The sequence below is a fragment of the Gymnoscopelus braueri genome (genome assembly GCF_963280865.1).
Source record: "Gymnoscopelus braueri genome assembly, chromosome: 12".
NCBI classification, from domain to species: Eukaryota; Metazoa; Chordata; class Actinopteri; order Myctophiformes; family Myctophidae; genus Gymnoscopelus; species Gymnoscopelus braueri.
The window spans coordinates 17166531-17184670 of NC_137614.1; the positions used below are offsets into that span (position 1 = coordinate 17166531).

The 18140-nt window shown below is 40.0% G+C and overlaps 2 protein-coding genes across 2 annotated transcripts in view; both read right to left on the minus strand.

Moving 5' to 3' along the window:
* Window positions 1–6461, minus strand: part of srm (spermidine synthase) — a 28545-nt gene extending 22084 nt beyond the window's left edge. Inside the window, exons 1-11 of the mRNA XM_080443824.1 lie at window positions 6275–6461; window positions 4725–4861; window positions 4410–4533; window positions 3939–4043; window positions 3556–3715; window positions 3224–3332; window positions 2856–2931; window positions 2245–2355; window positions 1713–1856; window positions 1027–1217; window positions 202–358 (exon numbers count right to left, since the gene is read on the minus strand). Of these exons, the coding sequence (XP_080299950.1) occupies window positions 202–358; window positions 1027–1217; window positions 1713–1856; window positions 2245–2355; window positions 2856–2931; window positions 3224–3332; window positions 3556–3715; window positions 3939–4043; window positions 4410–4533; window positions 4725–4861; window positions 6275–6409 (1449 nt within the window). The 5' untranslated portion in view covers window positions 6410–6461. The remainder of the gene's footprint in view (window positions 1–201; window positions 359–1026; window positions 1218–1712; window positions 1857–2244; window positions 2356–2855; window positions 2932–3223; window positions 3333–3555; window positions 3716–3938; window positions 4044–4409; window positions 4534–4724; window positions 4862–6274) is intronic.
* Window positions 6462–12714: 6253 nt separating this feature from the next.
* The window catches only part of LOC308096343 (contactin-3-like), a 46399-nt gene continuing 40973 nt past the window's right edge, over window positions 12715–18140 (minus strand). Inside the window, exons 20-22 of the mRNA XM_080443757.1 lie at window positions 17566–17678; window positions 15561–15726; window positions 12715–12902 (exon numbers count right to left, since the gene is read on the minus strand). Coding sequence (XP_080299883.1) covers window positions 12805–12902; window positions 15561–15726; window positions 17566–17678 — 377 coding nt within the window. The 3' untranslated portion in view covers window positions 12715–12804. The remainder of the gene's footprint in view (window positions 12903–15560; window positions 15727–17565; window positions 17679–18140) is intronic.

Here is an 18140-nt window from a genome sequence, read left to right on the forward strand (position 1 = left end):
TGAGCTTGTAGATCTGCTATATAGTTTTTTGTGGGGGAGGGGGGTTCTTTTTTGACATTTTCTGAAAATGTTTTCATTAAAAAATATTGTTATAATAATAAAGAAACACCTATAATGACATGGCCAAAATAGGGACGCCAGGTGGTTAAAAAAATGACAGTTTATGGGTGCATGGTGAAAAGCCTGCTAGAGATGTTGGACCTTTAGGGAGAGGTCTCTGCTCTTATTCCAGACACTCTGCAGGAGGCCAGGCTGGCCGTGGTTGAATTCAAATAGATCCACCCTCAGACGGTCGTACACATAGAGGAGGTAGTGAGTGTCAGCCCTAGCATACTGGAACATCACATCTGGCAATGGTCTGCAGGAACAAATGACAACACAATCCTTAACACTTCACAATCCTGCCTTCAAATCAGAAATCATGCCGTTTCCTATTTGTACCGTTTCACTAATGCCTTTACCTAGAACAACGTACAATGATTGAGTTTAGTGTCTCGCTCAAGGACACTTAAACACATGCCACTACCTGCCACCCTTAGTGGTAAGTAGTGGTATGAGATGAGTGAAAACCTTTGTGTTTTATGTTTCTATCAAACAAGCATCAAATATCTTCAAACCTTGTTTGAAACCTGCAATATTATCTTATTTTTTATTGTTAATGTTGTGTGAGTGTGGAAGAACATAATGCAGTTTTATTTGGAGGGAGACTACGTTGTTCTAGTCTTTTGAAGCTTTTACGGTGTGGCTCTGCAGGACGCGAGCCGTCAATTAAAGTATCAGGGTGTGTGTGTGTGTGAAGCTAATCTCTCAAACTGCTGGACCGATCACCAGAACCAAATGTCTTGTGCACATTGCCAGTGGATCCCGAGATCCACTGGCAGATTTTGTTGTCGTTTGTTATCCGTTTATGCGATGTATGTTGTATTAGAGTTGGTCACAAATCCTATTTCCATGAAAATGGACAATTAAGTACAATTTAAGCTTAAAATCACACAGCCAAACATGAACAAGGACCAATCTACCTACCGAACCCTCCAGTCAGCAAGCTGATAGCGCTTATCTGAGTCCACGTTGCAGTAGTGTGTCAGCAGGTGGTCCAGAGAGTTCCTGGCCAGGTTAACAGCACGGCTCGCCTGGTGTGTGTCAAACATATTGACCACATATACGCCAAAGTCCTTCTGGAGCCATTCCATGTCAGAGTCGGCACCATGAAATACCTGGTCAAAATAAGGTAATCATTAAGATTTGGTACTATACTGTATACAACCCAAAATGCGTAGTGTGTGTGTGTGTGTGTGTGTGCCCATTAACTTTCTCCCAGCAGACCAGTTGCCTCCAAACTTGCCAAAAACTAAATTAGTCATGCATCTGGCCTTTGAACTGCCTACTTTTCCCTCTTGCAGTGTTCAGTGTGTATACATGTTCTATTTTTGCCCCATACTTTCGCCACTAGGGTGCCTGTGATTTCACTGAATATTATTCAGTGAATATAATCTGATCCCAGAGCCACTGAACCAAGTGACTAAGCTTCTAAAAACTGAATAACTACCAATCAAGGATATAATATATTATCTATACAGAAAAACTGTAAACTCAACAAACAATTGTATTTTATTTTAGTCTTTTAAAATTAAATCTAATCCAAGTATTTGCAGGTGTAGTATTAAGTGCACTATGGGGAGAACGGATGGGATGGAAGGGGATGCACTTACCTTGACAATACCCGGGTCTGTGAAAGACTCGTTCAAGACGTACATCTCACTGCGGAGCTCCAAGGTGTCTACAATGAAGTCCTCCTCTCTGGTTGAGATCTGCATCAGACAGGTGATGCCCATGTAACTCCTGTAAGAGTGGTGCTGGGAGAGGGAGAAAAACATTCAACATGCAGGATCAATTACAGTTACAGTCTGAAACGCAGTGATATCACGTCTTATTTTCAGAAAATAAAGTCCACAGCTGTACATGCTGGTCTGTGATGGGCTTAGTTTGTAATCGTCAACTAATGATTATTTTCATAATTCATAATTATAGAAAACTGACATATTAACAATATACTGAACATTTAATTCATCACCCAATTTTGTTTAATATAGCTAGCATTACCATCTACAAAATAATAAGCAATAAAATAAACTGCCAAATGATCTATCATCACTTTAGTTTAGCCAAAATCATTGCGTTCTATTATGATCTCACGCAAGTCAATTTGATAGCCAAACAAATCCAATAAATCGGGTCCTGTACCTCCAGGTCCACGGCAAATTCTGACATCTTGCACAACTTCTCATTAAGAGCCACCAGCTCCTCCAGTGTGTCCACGAAGGAGCACTTGGTCTCATCTAATGGTTTGTACATCTGGAAATAATTAATGTATCATGGGTTCATACTGGGACATTATTAAGGCTTAGACTTTTCTCAACTAGTGGTTAATGGCATAATTACAGGTGGTCCATTTGGAAAATATTTTAAAATATAAAAATAATCTACATTGTACCTTTGTTAAATGTACCAAAAATGTTTAAATAATAAGTCCATCAAAATCAAGAAATATTTGTGAACTAATAGGTTTAACGTGTGAAAAAAGCTAAGTGAAATAATGACTGTATACTTTATTGCACACCGAAAACAGCACATCTACACACATGTGGTGCAGCATGACGCGTTGTGAGCTTGTAGATCAGCTATTTTCGGTGCATGACAGTATAAAATCCAGCTTTAATAAATAAAAAAAACATAATATAAATGACTTATGCCTTCTTATATACTAAATGTATAAATGTATATAGTTGTAGGGAGATGGGGTGGTGTAGTGCTTGAAGTTGTTGAGAACCAATATTCTATATCTTGTTATTTACCTGCGGTTCGGGCTTTGACAGAAGGCTTTCTGGTACCGTCAGATGATTTATTTCATATTGGTACGGGTGTGCAAACCTACACAGATCGGGATGTTCAGAGGGAAAAAATTAAGCTAGACAGTAAAGTTGACATTATACAGAGAAATAAGTGAAACATGAGTAACCCTTTAATATTGTAAGACCCATTATTCCTGATTCCAAACACATGTTGCTCGCCAGGTGATCGGAGATCTCCACCTATTGATATGTCTAGGGCCTAAATGCAATGTACATGGTTGAACGGCCGCTAACTAACCTATACCTACAGCTTTGAAAACCAATCAGTATGTCCATGATCCAATGAGTTGAAGGTGAAACACGTGTCTTACATGTCATCCACATGTTCCTGGGTTCTCTGCTGATGAATCATGTCAGCCAGAGCAGCCGGCACGTCCAAGTCCTCAGGTCTCTCTTTGCGTATTCGTTTGTCGGTGAAATCTACAATTGAAAGGGAACCACAAAGATACTAATCAGTTGAACGGATTTTGGTGCAATCTCTTACAAAGCATATGGGTGTTATTTTCATTCAATAATGATTAACATTTTAATCATTATTGCATGACACAACCTGTAAATCCAAAAACCAGTACCAAGACATCATTGTTGCAATGAAGGTCGACATCAGGAGGTGCAAAAATAAATAAATAACAGTTTGGCTTACATGAGGGAAGGGGCTTGATTGCATTTGGCTTCACAAAGATCTTGGGGATAAATGGGGTGTTGCTGTTGTCGACTTTTTCTTTGAATTTCATCTGAGGCCTGATAATGTTCTTGGCATGGAGCAATCTGTACGTCTCAGAACCACGGCCAGGTTCTGAACTCTGATCAAATAAATGCAAAACATTTGATCATTAAGGGATTGGATGGAAGAACACAACTCTAAATGAAAAAAAAATTACTGTGAATAGCAAAACATAAATGTTCATACAGATGTATTGCCCAAAGATTTCAACTGTTTTAGTTCCAGAGCTGGCGTGCCTTACAATTCAGTGCCGGCACTCTCTGAAATTATGAGATTTTGTTATCTTATTTTAATTAGCCAACCTTGCGATTCCAGCTGGACACAACCACCTTCGGAGTCTGAAACCCTGCAGGCATGATAGGCTGCTGGCTCCTGTTCACCCCATCAGCTTCATCAAGCAGGATCCCCTGGAAATCATTCACAGGAAATAAGACTTTCTAATCCAAGTATCTATCACAGAACAAAAGTAACAGGAACCATAGATCATATGTGGGCATCTGCAAGGAATTATGGGCCCCTTGATAAAATATTGTACTAGATGCTCGAACAGCCAAGTTATTTAAAAACAAAGCAGTGGTTTTCAAAGTAGAGAGCGGGGACCTTCAGTGGTCAATGAGGGGGTTCCAGAAGTCCCCAATGCCATTTGAAATGGGAATCCAGGGACTAATTCAAGTCAATGTGGGGCCCAGTCCATGACATGAAAATGTTAAAAGCACAAAAAAGGGTGCCATCTTTACAATATTTCCAGCATTTCAAATATGTCTTGATCATACCGCTCGTTCAAGGATGACATCATTGGAGTCCACCACCAGGTCAAGGCGTTCTTCCAACCCTGTCAGTTTGTCACGGTCTCTCATGCGAGATCTGCAGCCATGGTAGTGCATAATCTGACTCATGCTAAGAAACGGAAAGAGTAAAAAAGTAAGTCCTGAATCTTCAGTTTAACAACAAATTACAATTCGTTTACGTGCATGGGAACTATGCACGAAAACCTGTGATGTGACAATAAAGCTGATTCTGAGTCAACAAACGATGGGTTATACTTTTGTTCTTAACATAAGTGATCGTGCAGGCCTACTAGTACTCACCAATGCAGGAGTCTATCTCCTTGAGTTTCACAGAACTCCTGGAACCCAGGGAAGCTTCGATAAAAATCAAAGTCATCTCCTGTTTGAGGAAGACCAGCGGATGCTTTGGTGGCTGATAATACAGTCCCCAATCCATACTGCGGGAGAGTGAAGACAGATTACAATACATTGGTGATTTGAGCAGAGAGACCATCATGCAAACAGAAAAGTCCTATCTGATTGTATTCAACTATGCTAAACTCACCAATATTGCAGCTGTAAGGAAATCTTGGATTATCTGTCAAGTTTTTGTATTATAAAAATCCACCTTAGACATGTTAAGAGCTACTTTCTGTCAATAGATTTATTTTTTAGAAGTGTTCCAAGTTTTCAATAACGCAACGTCCTGCTGCATTTATTAAGTGCAAATCTTAAACAGGTGGTACGCAGGACCACCCGAGTGATTTCCAACAAGCACTTCCAAACTAACACTTAGAATAATAATCACCTGCACGGAATTTATTGACATAAAGTATTTCATAACATGTCTACGCCTATTTATGGTGGATTTTTATGAAAAAAAACTTGGTAGACACAAAGAGGATAATCCAAGCTTTCCATACAGCTGCAATCTTGGTGAGTTTAACGTATTTGAATACTGTCAGATAGGACTTTTCTGTTTGGATGAATGGGCTGTCAAGGGTTGGTATTGCAACTCTAGATGCCAGATAGCATTATAGCATTTGAGTTGCTTGTGACTAGTAACTAACTATATATATCAGTTTTATTTATTTACAAGGCAATATCTCCTTTAGACAGCCTGATTGAGAGATGTGTGGGGTAGTAACTTGTGTTGATCAAGTAGATCAGATCTACTTTATGTTATGACATTTTCATAACATTATTACAGTAGTGGTGGAAGTACTCACATGTTTTACTTAAGTAAAAGATATTAATACCATAATGAAGACATACTTTTAAAACTATAAGTCCGGCATTCAACGTTTACTTGAGTAGGAGTACACAAGTATTGGCAACATATACTTAAAGTACCAAAAAGTACTCATTATGCAGAATGTCCCATTTCACAGCTTTACAAAATGTATACAAATCTTTTGAAAATAGCAGATCTACAAGCTCACAACGCGTCACATCTGCTATTTGCAAATAGCTGAAGTATATGTAGGGCTGAAGTGGTTTATGTATGTTTTGCAATAATAATCTCAATCTACAAAGTAAGGTAACTAAAGTTATCAAATCATTGTAGTGGAGTAAAAGCACAATATTTGCCTCCGAGATGTAGTGGAAGAAGTACTGAAAATCGTTAATACTCCAGTAAAGTAAAAAAAATACCTCAAAATAGAGACGGCTCACGTCACTCCAGTTCAAAATTGTACTTAAGTACAATACTTGAGTAAATGTACTTAGTTACTTTACACGACTGCCAGATGGCTATTATAACATTTAACAGGAGTCAGGACAGGCAAGTCCACTATGTGAGCCTCCCAGCAGCAGCCAGCCTGTTCCTCTCCTCTCCACGTTGTCTGTACAGAGACCGTTGCTTCACTTACTTTAACGAACGCATCCACGTCCTTAAAACCAGGGCAGAACTCCTTTGTTTCGTCCGCCGATACGTCGTCCTTTGTGGTCGAATTGTTGTCTTGTTGGCCGTTGTTTGGTGAAACGCTGGACCCTGAAGTACTCATAATGTCTAGTTTGTGTACATGTGTCTGTCTGAGGAAACCAGACTAGCCACTTCCGCAGCGCTCCTTCTTTCTACGTTTGCATATCAGCGATCCGGGTTTAAACAGCGCCACCAAATGGCGAGGGGCGGCGGGCCGACCGGCAAACGCATGGGGACACCACTATGATGGACACGCTTGTTTGTTGCATTGCATAATGATTGATTGATTGATTGATTGATTGAATACTTTATTAACAGTTTGCAAAACAAAAGCACAGAAAAGTACAGTTCTATGCACGGTCTGCTAAAAGGATTGATTGATTGATGTACTTACTTAGTAAGACATGAGAACAACAGTACATGGAAGTACAAATTCACAATACAAGGTCTACTAAACTGGAAGACTCATAAAGCACTGAGCTTGTTTAAGATGAGAGCCCCATGCACACAAATCATGATGACTAAGAGACAGACAGATATACACACTACTATACAGAACGTCATACAATCAGCTTACATGTTACTGGTATGAAGAGTGAAAAATATGTACAAGAGAAGAAAAACATGGGGAGGGGGGAGGGGGGGGGGGTAGGTTAAGACTTAGACAGGGGCCATTTTCGAATTGCAGCCTCCTGAAGGTGTATGGTGATAGGCTTGGGCCACCTGTGCTGTTTTAGAGTATTTTTGAAGGAGAGTATGGATTCACACTGTTTTATCACTTGTTGTAGGTGTAAGGGCAAGCAGTAGCCTGACCAGTTTGTTTTGGGATGTCTGGAGCCTTGTTTTTAAGGCCTTTGTGGTGCTATGTTACCATGAGGTGCATATAGTCGAAGTGACATTGGATTTGTTCTCCTGCTATGTCCTCAGTGTATTCCTACTGACCAGTGAGGAGATCCTGTACAAAAATCTTGTTCTATGGTTGACTTTTTTTGATAACTTTAGTTTTTTCACTGGAAAGATTTGCCTCTAAAATACAATCCAGGTAGGTAATTTCCTCTTTTCTTGTGATAACATTGTCACCCACTTTTACTGTGAAGCCATCGGCCTTGCAGAGGTTTATTTTGGGCCCAAAGAGAATGAATTCAGTTTTACCCAGGTGGGGTTCGAATCCACCGTGGTGCATCCGGCTTTGTCAAGCGTTTACATGAACACAATTGGCCCGTGTTTGGGGGAGGGATGCTGGGCCGGGAGGGTGATATTGGTCATTGCACGTACTCCTACGGGCTGGGGCGGCACCTGTCAGCGGGGAGTGTTGGTCGGGAGGAGTAAGACGAAGGCTCTACATCCTCCAGGTGGTGGCTCCTCACTGGCAGGTGAATAATGCCCTAGTATGCTTCCTTTTTTTTCTCTTTTTTTTTTTTTTAAGTATGCTAGTATGCTTCCTTGCGGAACACCACAGCTCACTGGGACTGGGAGGGGGGGGGGAGACAGGAGTCACCTGTTCTTTCCCCTCCAGATAGGATTGTATCCAGTTCACTCATGTGCTATCAAATCCGATTGCTTTTAGCTTATCAATCAATATAGGGATTTACGGTGTCAAATGCCTTTTGGAGGTCCAGCATGACCATGCCGCAGTATTTGCCCACGTCCACCTCATGTTTGATGTGGTCGTTCAAATAGAGTAGGCATGTGTCAGTGGAATGAGATGTTCTGAAGCCAGATTGGAATTAGTTCTTTTTTCAGCAAGATACTTTTACATGTTTTCAATGCTGTTCGAACATACTAGTTAATTCATAGAATATCTTATGTAGCATTGTTTGTATTGCATAGGAATACTGCCTTTATGTTTTCTGTAATACATTTCTTATAGCCTTGGATCAAGACTATCACAGATGTATTTTATCGACTCTGACTTTTACTTTCCTGTCAAAATCGATAAAATACATATGATTGTCTTGATCCAAGGCTACATTACTTATACTATAACATAATTATTATTATATAATATTTGAATCAACGAATGTTGTAATTGTTATGGTGAGGCAGTGTGGATGCTAGAGGATGCAGCTCTGCTGTACCATTCCAATGGATTTTTTACATTGGGATGCTTACCAGTAGCACCACGAGAGGGCAGTGTTCACTATCAAAATGTATGGAGATCCATGATCGCTTCCCATCGCCTGGGGGGATAGAGGATAATAAATGACGCAGGTCGACCACTATCTGCAGTCTGCTGCTGCTATCAAATAGGAGATAACTAGCAACATATTAATACACATGAACACATTAAACACCACCATATGTTCACAAGCCACACCTAAACTCCAATCATTTTGAAGCTTTATATAGCAAATGTGGCAGTTGGTAGAATAAGGGTAGAATAGTAGGCTATTCATGCTTATTAGGATCATTAAAACAAATACTTTTATATCACAACATTCATTTTATATTCTAAATTTGGTTTTATTGGCTATCTACATCATTTTCCAAATGAGGGGCAAAATATGATATTATTTTACATTTAAGGCTTAATATTTCTACAAATGCTACAAATTGCCACAAAACCTGTGATATCCAGTCATTTTGAGGACAAACAAGAAGTTGAAGGGTAAATTTAGGTCTGATAATGATGAAACCTGCATGTTCAAATCATGTATACTTTACATTATTTCTGACCATTTTCCAAATTCTTTCTATTCTATTCTTTCCCCCCCCCAATTTAACATTGAGGTGCCCTATAGGTTTAGGTGCACTTGACCTGTATCCCAGTAGTTTACATACTATGCCTGGTGTAAAGTTAGCCCAGGTCCTGATTCAGAGATCAATACCACGTGAAGGGCCATCGCCCAAGTATTGACACACCAACTCATTATGGATGATCTGTGGTGTGTGGCGAGAAACCTCTCTTTTCCTCACTTCCCCTTCGTATTGATCTCTTCACAGGGCCCTCTCCCTCTTATTATCTTAAAAGCATCTCTGCAACACTGGCCCAATCGATATTTCACTGTAGCTTCCTATGTTGTTGGTGTATTTTCCACAGGGAAAGTAGCTGAACTTCAGCAAATAGCTGTATTAATTTAAAGTTGTAAACGCTCTTCCAAGTTAAGGCTTCAGTAAGGTAAAACGATGTAGTCTTGTTCAGTACAAACATGATGCATGTTAATTTATTTTATAGTAAATGGAGTATCTCAATGCCATCACATCCAGAAAGCAAGTATTTCAATACAACCAATTTCATACAATGAACCAATTAATTGATGCAAGTGATACTTGCATCAATTCTTGAATCTATAGTTAATCCACAGGACGATGCTTTACTGCAGCAGTTTACTATCCGTTATATGATTTCTTCACTACATCATCTTTACAGCTTTGATGGTACCCCCCAGACACTGCTTTTATGTTTCCTGCAGTCAAAGACACTAAAAACGGATGATGCTGATAAAATGAAACTGCATTTAAAAAAGAAGAGACAGAGAAAAATCCCCAGTGAATTATTTTTATTAACTCCCTGATTTAGAAAACACAAATGCACCAAACAATATAATACATGCACAGCTTCGGTATACCGAGATCAGCTGACGACTTTTCAATATGAAAACATTCCCTGACACGATCTCACAGAGATCACCTGGACATCAAAATACAGAGGAATCATAACAGAAAGGCCAAGCGTTGTCGCTCAGAGCTTTTAATGTATTTGTTCTTTGACCAGTATGGAACAGAGCTGTGGGCAACTCGTGCTGATCTACTTATGTGTGTATCTTTTGATGGGCCTTCAAGTAGCAATAGAATTGTAAAGTCATAACGTTAAAAAACAATAAAAGTATCTAGTATGCATTTGCCAACTACCTTGTAACAGGTAGGGTTTGTGTCACTCCTCCAAACGGACGTGATAGCAGCTGCTAGAAATGTGTTGTTCTCTGCTCATGTATTTTTCATTGACTGAGAATTGCCTTTAGAATTAGGGCATTGTGGTATGGTCCTCCACTTGAGGACGTTGCTCCAAATAACTATACTATACACAATATCTAATAGTGGGCGAGACTTTGTCCAACTCACTTTTGAATGAGCCATGGCTGACTAATTCAGTACTGTTGTTTTAAAAAGTAACACTTGACCTTTGTGCAGAATTGTCAAAAACAATCAAGAACATATCAAACATAAAATAAGAAATTATTAATAATAATAATAATAAATAATCCAAACCAAAACCAAGAACATCTCTATCCACTGTACTAATAATACAATACAAAACACGATGGTTGGTAGTGCTTTTGCGCACTCAAAACAAAAGTGAATTTACTGTGTAATGTTTGTTGTTGTATTTTCTTCTGTTTGGTGGACTATTAAATCAGCCAGAAAGATGCATTTTCTTTGTAAACATTTGTTTTCTTAACAATGACATTCTGTGATGAGAGAATGTATGCAGGTTGACCACACGTACAGTAAAGCCACAATAACAAAACAGGATTCAAAGACTGCTTTCCTAAAGTGGATAACACTCATTTGGGGAAGTAAACATTCAAAAGCAATGTATACACAGACATCCGTTTCATAATGCAAAGCCTTGGCTTCGCTGCAGTCTGAGCTTTTCCAATCTTTCCCTTTCACTGGCAATCCATAGTGTTGATAGTACTGTATATAGATAGAATAATATTTCAACCCATGGCTAGGTTAAAAATGAGGTTTCTCCACCCCCCAGACTGACCTTGTAGTATTGTTCAATTTGAAAATGAGTACAAAAACTTCCTCAATGCTTAAGCTGTCCAAGGCCCTGAACCATGGTAAGTACAAGAAATGGGTTTAAAGTTCTTTCCAAATGCTGAATGGCCTTCCTCAGAACACAGTCATCCATGGCACACACTGGGCAATGTAATATGTGCCCATTTAAAAAATGAAGACACCCACAGAATAGCATGCACATGCACTCCTTTCACGCACGCACGCACACACACACACACACGCGCACGCTCGCACGCACGCACTCGCACACGCAAACACGCACACGCACACGCACACGCACACGCACACGCACACGCACACGCACACATAGAATCTTTGTGGTGCCATCCGGGGATTGTCTTGATTTAGACATCCCTAAATCCTGATATATAAGTCTTGTGTGGATGCCATTAGACCCATTTCTCCTACAGTATATATCCTTTTCCATAGAGTCCCCTCAGGCCCGCTGTAATTTATTAAGATGTTTTAATGGCTGCTAAATCATGGCACATATCAGACCTTCCATTTGTCAAGTCAAACCATTAAGTAGACCATTGTGTCATGTGCTGACAGATTTCTGATACCCCCTCACGGACTATTAAAAGTAGGAGATAAACAGGTACGGAATACCTGAGCAGTGAAATTATGCTGAAATACATAAAAAGCAGCAATACCAACAAAGCAAATTCAACCAGACAAAGGATAGACCGACAAACATTTCGAACACAAGTAAACATAAATGAATCACATTTTGCCAAATAATGTCTCAGCTGGTGGCTAGATTTCAATATTAGACTGGCACAGTTGGCAGCACTTAAACCTCTCCACTGCAATGGCTGATGACGTGTGGCAACTGGCATGCAACCCTGGAACAAAATGTCCACAGAGATGGGTGCAGGCTGCAATGCATAGGCAGTGGGTTAAGGCAAGTTGCACCTTTTCCACTTCGACTGTATGCATGCAGATGTAGAATGAGTGAATGCAGCATATGGTTAAATTAATCAATCAGCAGACTAGAATTCTGAATAAAGTGGCTCATAACAACTTCAAAAAGCCTACACGGTACATTCCATGAACAAATGAAGTGAAAATGGCTGACAGCACTATTAAGGTCTGTTTCGTGTGTTCCGTCTAGGATACAACCACGTTTTTAATGAAACACATACTTCTAAGATGAAGATGGCAGCCATAAGTACTTAAACACTGTCACTAACTAGAGTCTAAAATGAAGCCATTACAAGTCTCCAAAGGCACGGGCACAGGCGAATGAGTATGCTCCGCCTTGCCGAGTAATGTGTAAGAGAGGATAACTTAAAATATTAAAAAATACAACTTTATATTACAGAAATTTGCAGTTGACACTCAGTTTTAACAATAAAGAATTGATAAATTAGGTTTCAAGGAAAGCATGTAGCTATCTCAGCGACAACAACAAGAAGGCTCATTCTACTTTGGCACATGAATGGAAGTAAGGCATCTGTATCATTCTGGAGTCAAAAAGAGAGAAACACTCGTTCCTGTTGACAAAACAATGTCAAAGTAGACCTGTCTAAAAAAGTCAAACGTATACTGTACACCGACTCAAACAGCACTCTCCAGTTTTGTGCTGTTTCATACACCCAAACGGAACACTTTCAAAATAGTAGGTCGTATCACCTCCAAAATAGGTAAACCAAACATTAAACCTCACAAATAGAAAAAAGAACAAATACTGATACCGAAGGTTCAAAAAGTGTCAAGTTTGTCATTGTGTCATGATGTTGATCTGAATGTTGACATTGCGATGATGAGGAGCAGAGAGAGAGGAGAGACATCTAGACTCCACGCCTTTGAGCCCCGTGCACTCATACCTGCAACAAAATGCACTGTAATGATCACTTATATACCTGCATAAAAAATGTCATTGAAAATAAAAATGTCTTATAATTTAAGGCTTAAGCCTTCTCAAATATATTTCAATAGTGGTGTGACTATTATCACCTAAAACAATATTTCTTCTGTCTGAGATAGACTCTTGGAATAGGTGAAACCATATGCATACTGTAAATGTATAAACACCTGTCTTTTTGGGTCCAATTGGACTACATATTTTATCTACTTATATTCTTTGAAGTATCCCACCATTCTAGTTTGACAGTGATCCTCCTAGAGGTCACGCTACAATATAGTTCTTTGTTAGACGGTACAGTGAAGAGAGCTGCTCAAACCTACAACACTGTGTGCCTATGGTTGAGCCACCACCTAACATGAGTTCCAAGAGCCAAGGGACATAATAATATTCACATGGCGGCAATTTTGTTTATCGGTGTGGGATGGGGCCTCCCACCCACTATGCTCAATTGTATTCATCAGAAGAAGATACAGTATAATTATAAGGACTCAGAGTTAATTTAAGTGCATCTTACCAAATACAGAAAATACATGCATATTGTTGATTAAAGTCGGAGTAGAATCGTGGCGGAAGTTCATTGATTCTGAGGCCTAGATTTAAGGTGAGTTCAAGCATGATACAGTTCAGGCCAATTTCCCATGACTAATGTTAGCTAATGTTGTAACTTGTAGGTCATTGAAGTTGTTTTTCTTTAATTCTTTTGTGTTAAATATTCCCATGAATTAATATAGAATTCACCTAATGTAAGTACTAGTGATGTGCGGGTCCGTTTTTTTCATGACCCGCCCCGCCCCGCCACGGAACTCAACCCGCCTCAACCCGCCCCGCGAACCCATATATAAATCTATGGCTCAACCCGCCCCGCGACCCGCGGTGGGGAAAAAAAGATAATCATCAGATTTATATAGCTCTTTTAAGTACCCAAAGTCGCTTTAAATGTCTACAGTAGCACAACATTGTCTTGGGCTAAATAAACAAGCACGTTGTTCAAAATATATATATATTTTTTTAAATTGCGTGTGAGAGCGGCTGACCCACTCACCCGCAGCCCGCATAATTGCCTCTGAAATCCTGACTCGACCACCCGCGCCGCGGGTTGACCCGCGGGACCCGTGGGTTACGGGTCGGCCCGCTCATCACTAGTAAGTACCCACCTTCCATGAACAGTGCCCTCTGCTTTGATTACTGTCTCATTCTTTTGTATGAATTATCAAGCAGAATATCAATAGGCTGATAAAAAAGTTTTCTGTGAAGTGGAACATTTCAAATTTTAAACCAAAATGTCAGACAAACGTAGCCTTCCTCATCAAAATGAATTTGATAGAAAAGGCCAGTGTCGTTTTCAATCTCACTAAATTGCTTTTTTTCATGGGCTCAACGCAGAATATCAACATTGCAAATTAGCATTTAGAGGAGAGGAAGAGTTAGCCCCCCTGGAGTCCCACAGGACAGTAATAGCATCTAGTAAAAGAGGAAGTCAACCCCTCTGACAAAGATGGATTGCACTGCATATTTCAGCAAAATACAAGGCTGCACAGCACAACGGGGGTGGCTGGGGGACAAGAGTTATAGAGTCACAGGAGGACAAAATGTCCCTGTCAGGGATTTAAACTGTTAAGTGACTTAATTTACTAGGGAGCAGGTATGGAAATACGAGTCCTGACAAAGATTCAAATCCCAGTTGAATCTGTCTGTGGCCCGGACTGCTGGCCTAGCTGTCCGGGCACCTAGGCTCTAAAGTAGCCTGACAGTGCATCGCGGGTCCTGACAATATTTACTGCATGTCTCTGTCTATCTACACTGTAAACTATCAATTAAAGGCAGAAAAGCCCAAACAGATATAAAAAACTAAAACAAAAAGAATCTGTCTGTAGCACAAGTTGATCTGTAATCTTACCCTGTGTTCACACCAAAAGTCTGTCTGCCGCCACCAACTTTTGGGGGCGTGACTTACACAGTTTTAAGGAAATAAGAGCGCTAAAGAGCTTATTTGAAGGCAATTTAGGGCCCTATTTTCTGTGACCAGCGCAAACTAATTTGAGAGCGTCTTGCGCCGGTGTTGTGATATCTTCCCCACGTGCAACTGCTTTGCACTCTAGATTTTGTAGATACCACAGTGCTGTGCGTCGACTTTGCGAGTGGAGCTGTGGTTGATCTTAAAATGAGGCGCTAAAATGAGTTGTAGCGCTATCAGACTGCAAAGCTATATTCCCCACAGACTTTGCGCTTGCACTTGAGATGACCCTTGGAGCTTATCTTATCCGCAGAGTGCAAGGGTTTGGTTCTACACAAGAGCATGCCTCCGCAATTAGGCCTCGGGTCCATCTTTTTATTATGTCAGAACCAATCAGATCACTGAACAAATTCCCCATGTCCATTAGAGTTCCTGTTTGGACTTGAAGGATGCAACGCCATCTTTCTAGTATTTTGAACATCCTTGGTAGACAATGTGCATACTATGGATTTTAGCTTCAATGTTTTTAAATATGTTTTCTCATCTCGAGTATCCAAAACGAAATTTTATTGATATAAAAAAATGAATGTGCCATATGTTACTGTATGGGCATGAACAACACGCCAACCACTTAATGTTTCAAACTGTGAGCGGCCAGCTTACTTAGTTGGTGGATTTGGATGGGTTCCGATGCTGGGCCAAGCCCTCCTTCACTCAGCGACCGGATGTAGATAATATAGTTGTCATCTTCAGGCAGGGTCAGCTCTGCTGTTGAATTGGCTGTTGTAAATGTGTTCACCTCTCTATGTTTCTGTCTCCTGTATGACAGCTGAAGGGGAGAGAGAAACAAGGCGGACGCTATAGAGTAAATATGTATGTATTATTAGAGCGTGACAGCTTAAGACTGTTTTATACCCGTAAGACAAGTGTCTGTTGACAGTGTCAACCCACAGAAATAATGGATTCTCAAACGAAAGAAGTGTTGGCGCACCCTTGAGCCAGTGGCTTTGGTCCAACCTCTCATTCAGTTTTAATGTGATATGCATTGTAGACAGATATGAGGGTTCAGACATAAGGTGGACAAAAACACCCTACATGACATTCCATTTTTGTTCTTATAAACATCACAGGTCCCATCTTAGAAAGGTGCGTTCAGCATCGCACAAATCTCCACCAGGAGGCATGTACTAATGATAGTATTAGCGATGTATGTAGTTACATTTCTACCTACAGTACAGTCATGAAAGAGTAGTGCGACGTGACGTGATTAGCAGTTGTAAAACATTTCTACTGTCTTCCTCCCTCTCTTTCATACACATTCACAGTCTACCTCTCTCCATCTTTATCTGTTTGTCATTAAAATGTCTCTTAGATAAACACAGTGTGATTGTTAAATCTATGGGTCAATTATATTTGTATCACCAGTTAATCAAAATGTTTTTTAATGTAAGTGTCAAGTTTTCACTGCCACACTTTGCAAGAGTATGTACTGTAGGCGGTGCAATGTCATTGACATTACAGCTACACAAGTTGACAGTCAATGGTGCACAAAACTGAAAAGTAACTGCATGTAGGATGAGATGTACACAGCTATATTTGAAAAGTGGCAGACCATGCCAGCATAGTCTCAGGAATAAGACCTCAGACCTGTGAGTGACAATCTACAGATGGAGAGAGAAAAGAGAGATTGGTCTCTCAACCCATACACATCCATGATATATTTAACGTTAAAGACGGTGTGCCGTGATTTTCAGTGATCCCCCCCCATAAAACATAATCATCAGGTATTATGGTTATACTAGGAGGAAGATTTTTTTCAAAAAAGTGTACAGAAAGTGTTAAAATTATGTTTTTATGTGGACACGCCTCCAGTTCATTAAGTATACCTGGTTCTCACCTTAGCACCTCCTCCACCACCTTAGCACCACCCACCTGTCCTAGTCCCTCCTCCTCCTCATGCCCACACCTGTTGTGTTATGATAATGAGGGGGAGGGTATAATTTTACTGTGTCATTAAAGTGCTGTTTTTCTATTGGCACGTTTGACCCTCAAGGTTTCAGCCTCCAGGAAGAAACTCAAAATAGTCAGAGAAGACATAAAACACCATAAAAACACCACCAGGGGGCTTAATGAAGTTCTATCAACCTCATAGACACATGAAAAACATAAAAAGTGCAAAACCATGGCACCACCTCTTTAAATTAAGTAGGCACTCAAAACTGCTGTTGGTTTTGGTGTATGTTGTCATGTTTATGCCTATTTTGGAGTTAATCTAATGCCAGCTTGCCCTGGCGAAGTTGCATGTCTGCGATTAGTTAGTTCCAGTACATCCCATAAGTGAGAGGGACAGGAGCATTGTAATTCGCTAATTAGTAGTATGAATCCCCATAGGTCAGCCTCGTGAGACGCATATCCCATAGCCTGGAGGGATGATTGCTCTGCGATTAACAATACAAAAAAATGGCATCGAAATATGATACTGATCGGCCAAGTAGTTTACAAGATTAGCTGCGGACAGTCACACTGACAGACTCAGACACAGACACACAGAGGCGAAGCTAAATAAATATTACATCCATAAACTAAACTGTATGCTCCCCTTCAATACTTAGTGGTAATAGGAGTTAAATGTATATAAAATATCAAATATTATGAAATTGTTGCTTACTTGGTAACCAGTAACTTCTGACTCTGATTCCATAGCCACCACAGGCTCCCAGTAAAGGGCCAGTTGGGAGCCAGTTAGCATCCATTCAACATTCAGTGGTGGTTGGGCTGGTGCTGCATGGGACAAAGGCATATCTGGTGAGAAAACCCTCCCTGTACTCACTGTCTCAATTTAGATTTAAACATTTTAACAAGACCTTCCATGTTTTGGTCTTGTGATCTCTCAGGTACATAAAAAAGCTTGTCATTCCTATATCCCATAAGACGTGATTCCTGTAACATCTCATTACCATAACATATACATTTCTATTATAATATTCTCTCTTCCCATAAAGACACCGTTTAGAGAAAACGAGTGAGACTAGCCTTTGTTTCTGTTTTACTGATTACACTGACTTAAAACACATTAAAGGGTCTACACCATGAAAATCACTTTTTTCTTTTTTTTTTTATATTTTTTGGGGTCCCCAGTGTCTCTTGTGCCCCAAAAAATGATTTTTTTTAAAAATTCAGTCATTCCTTCTCATTTCATGGATTTCCAGAATGGGCGTGTCTGAACAGGCGATCTCAGAATGG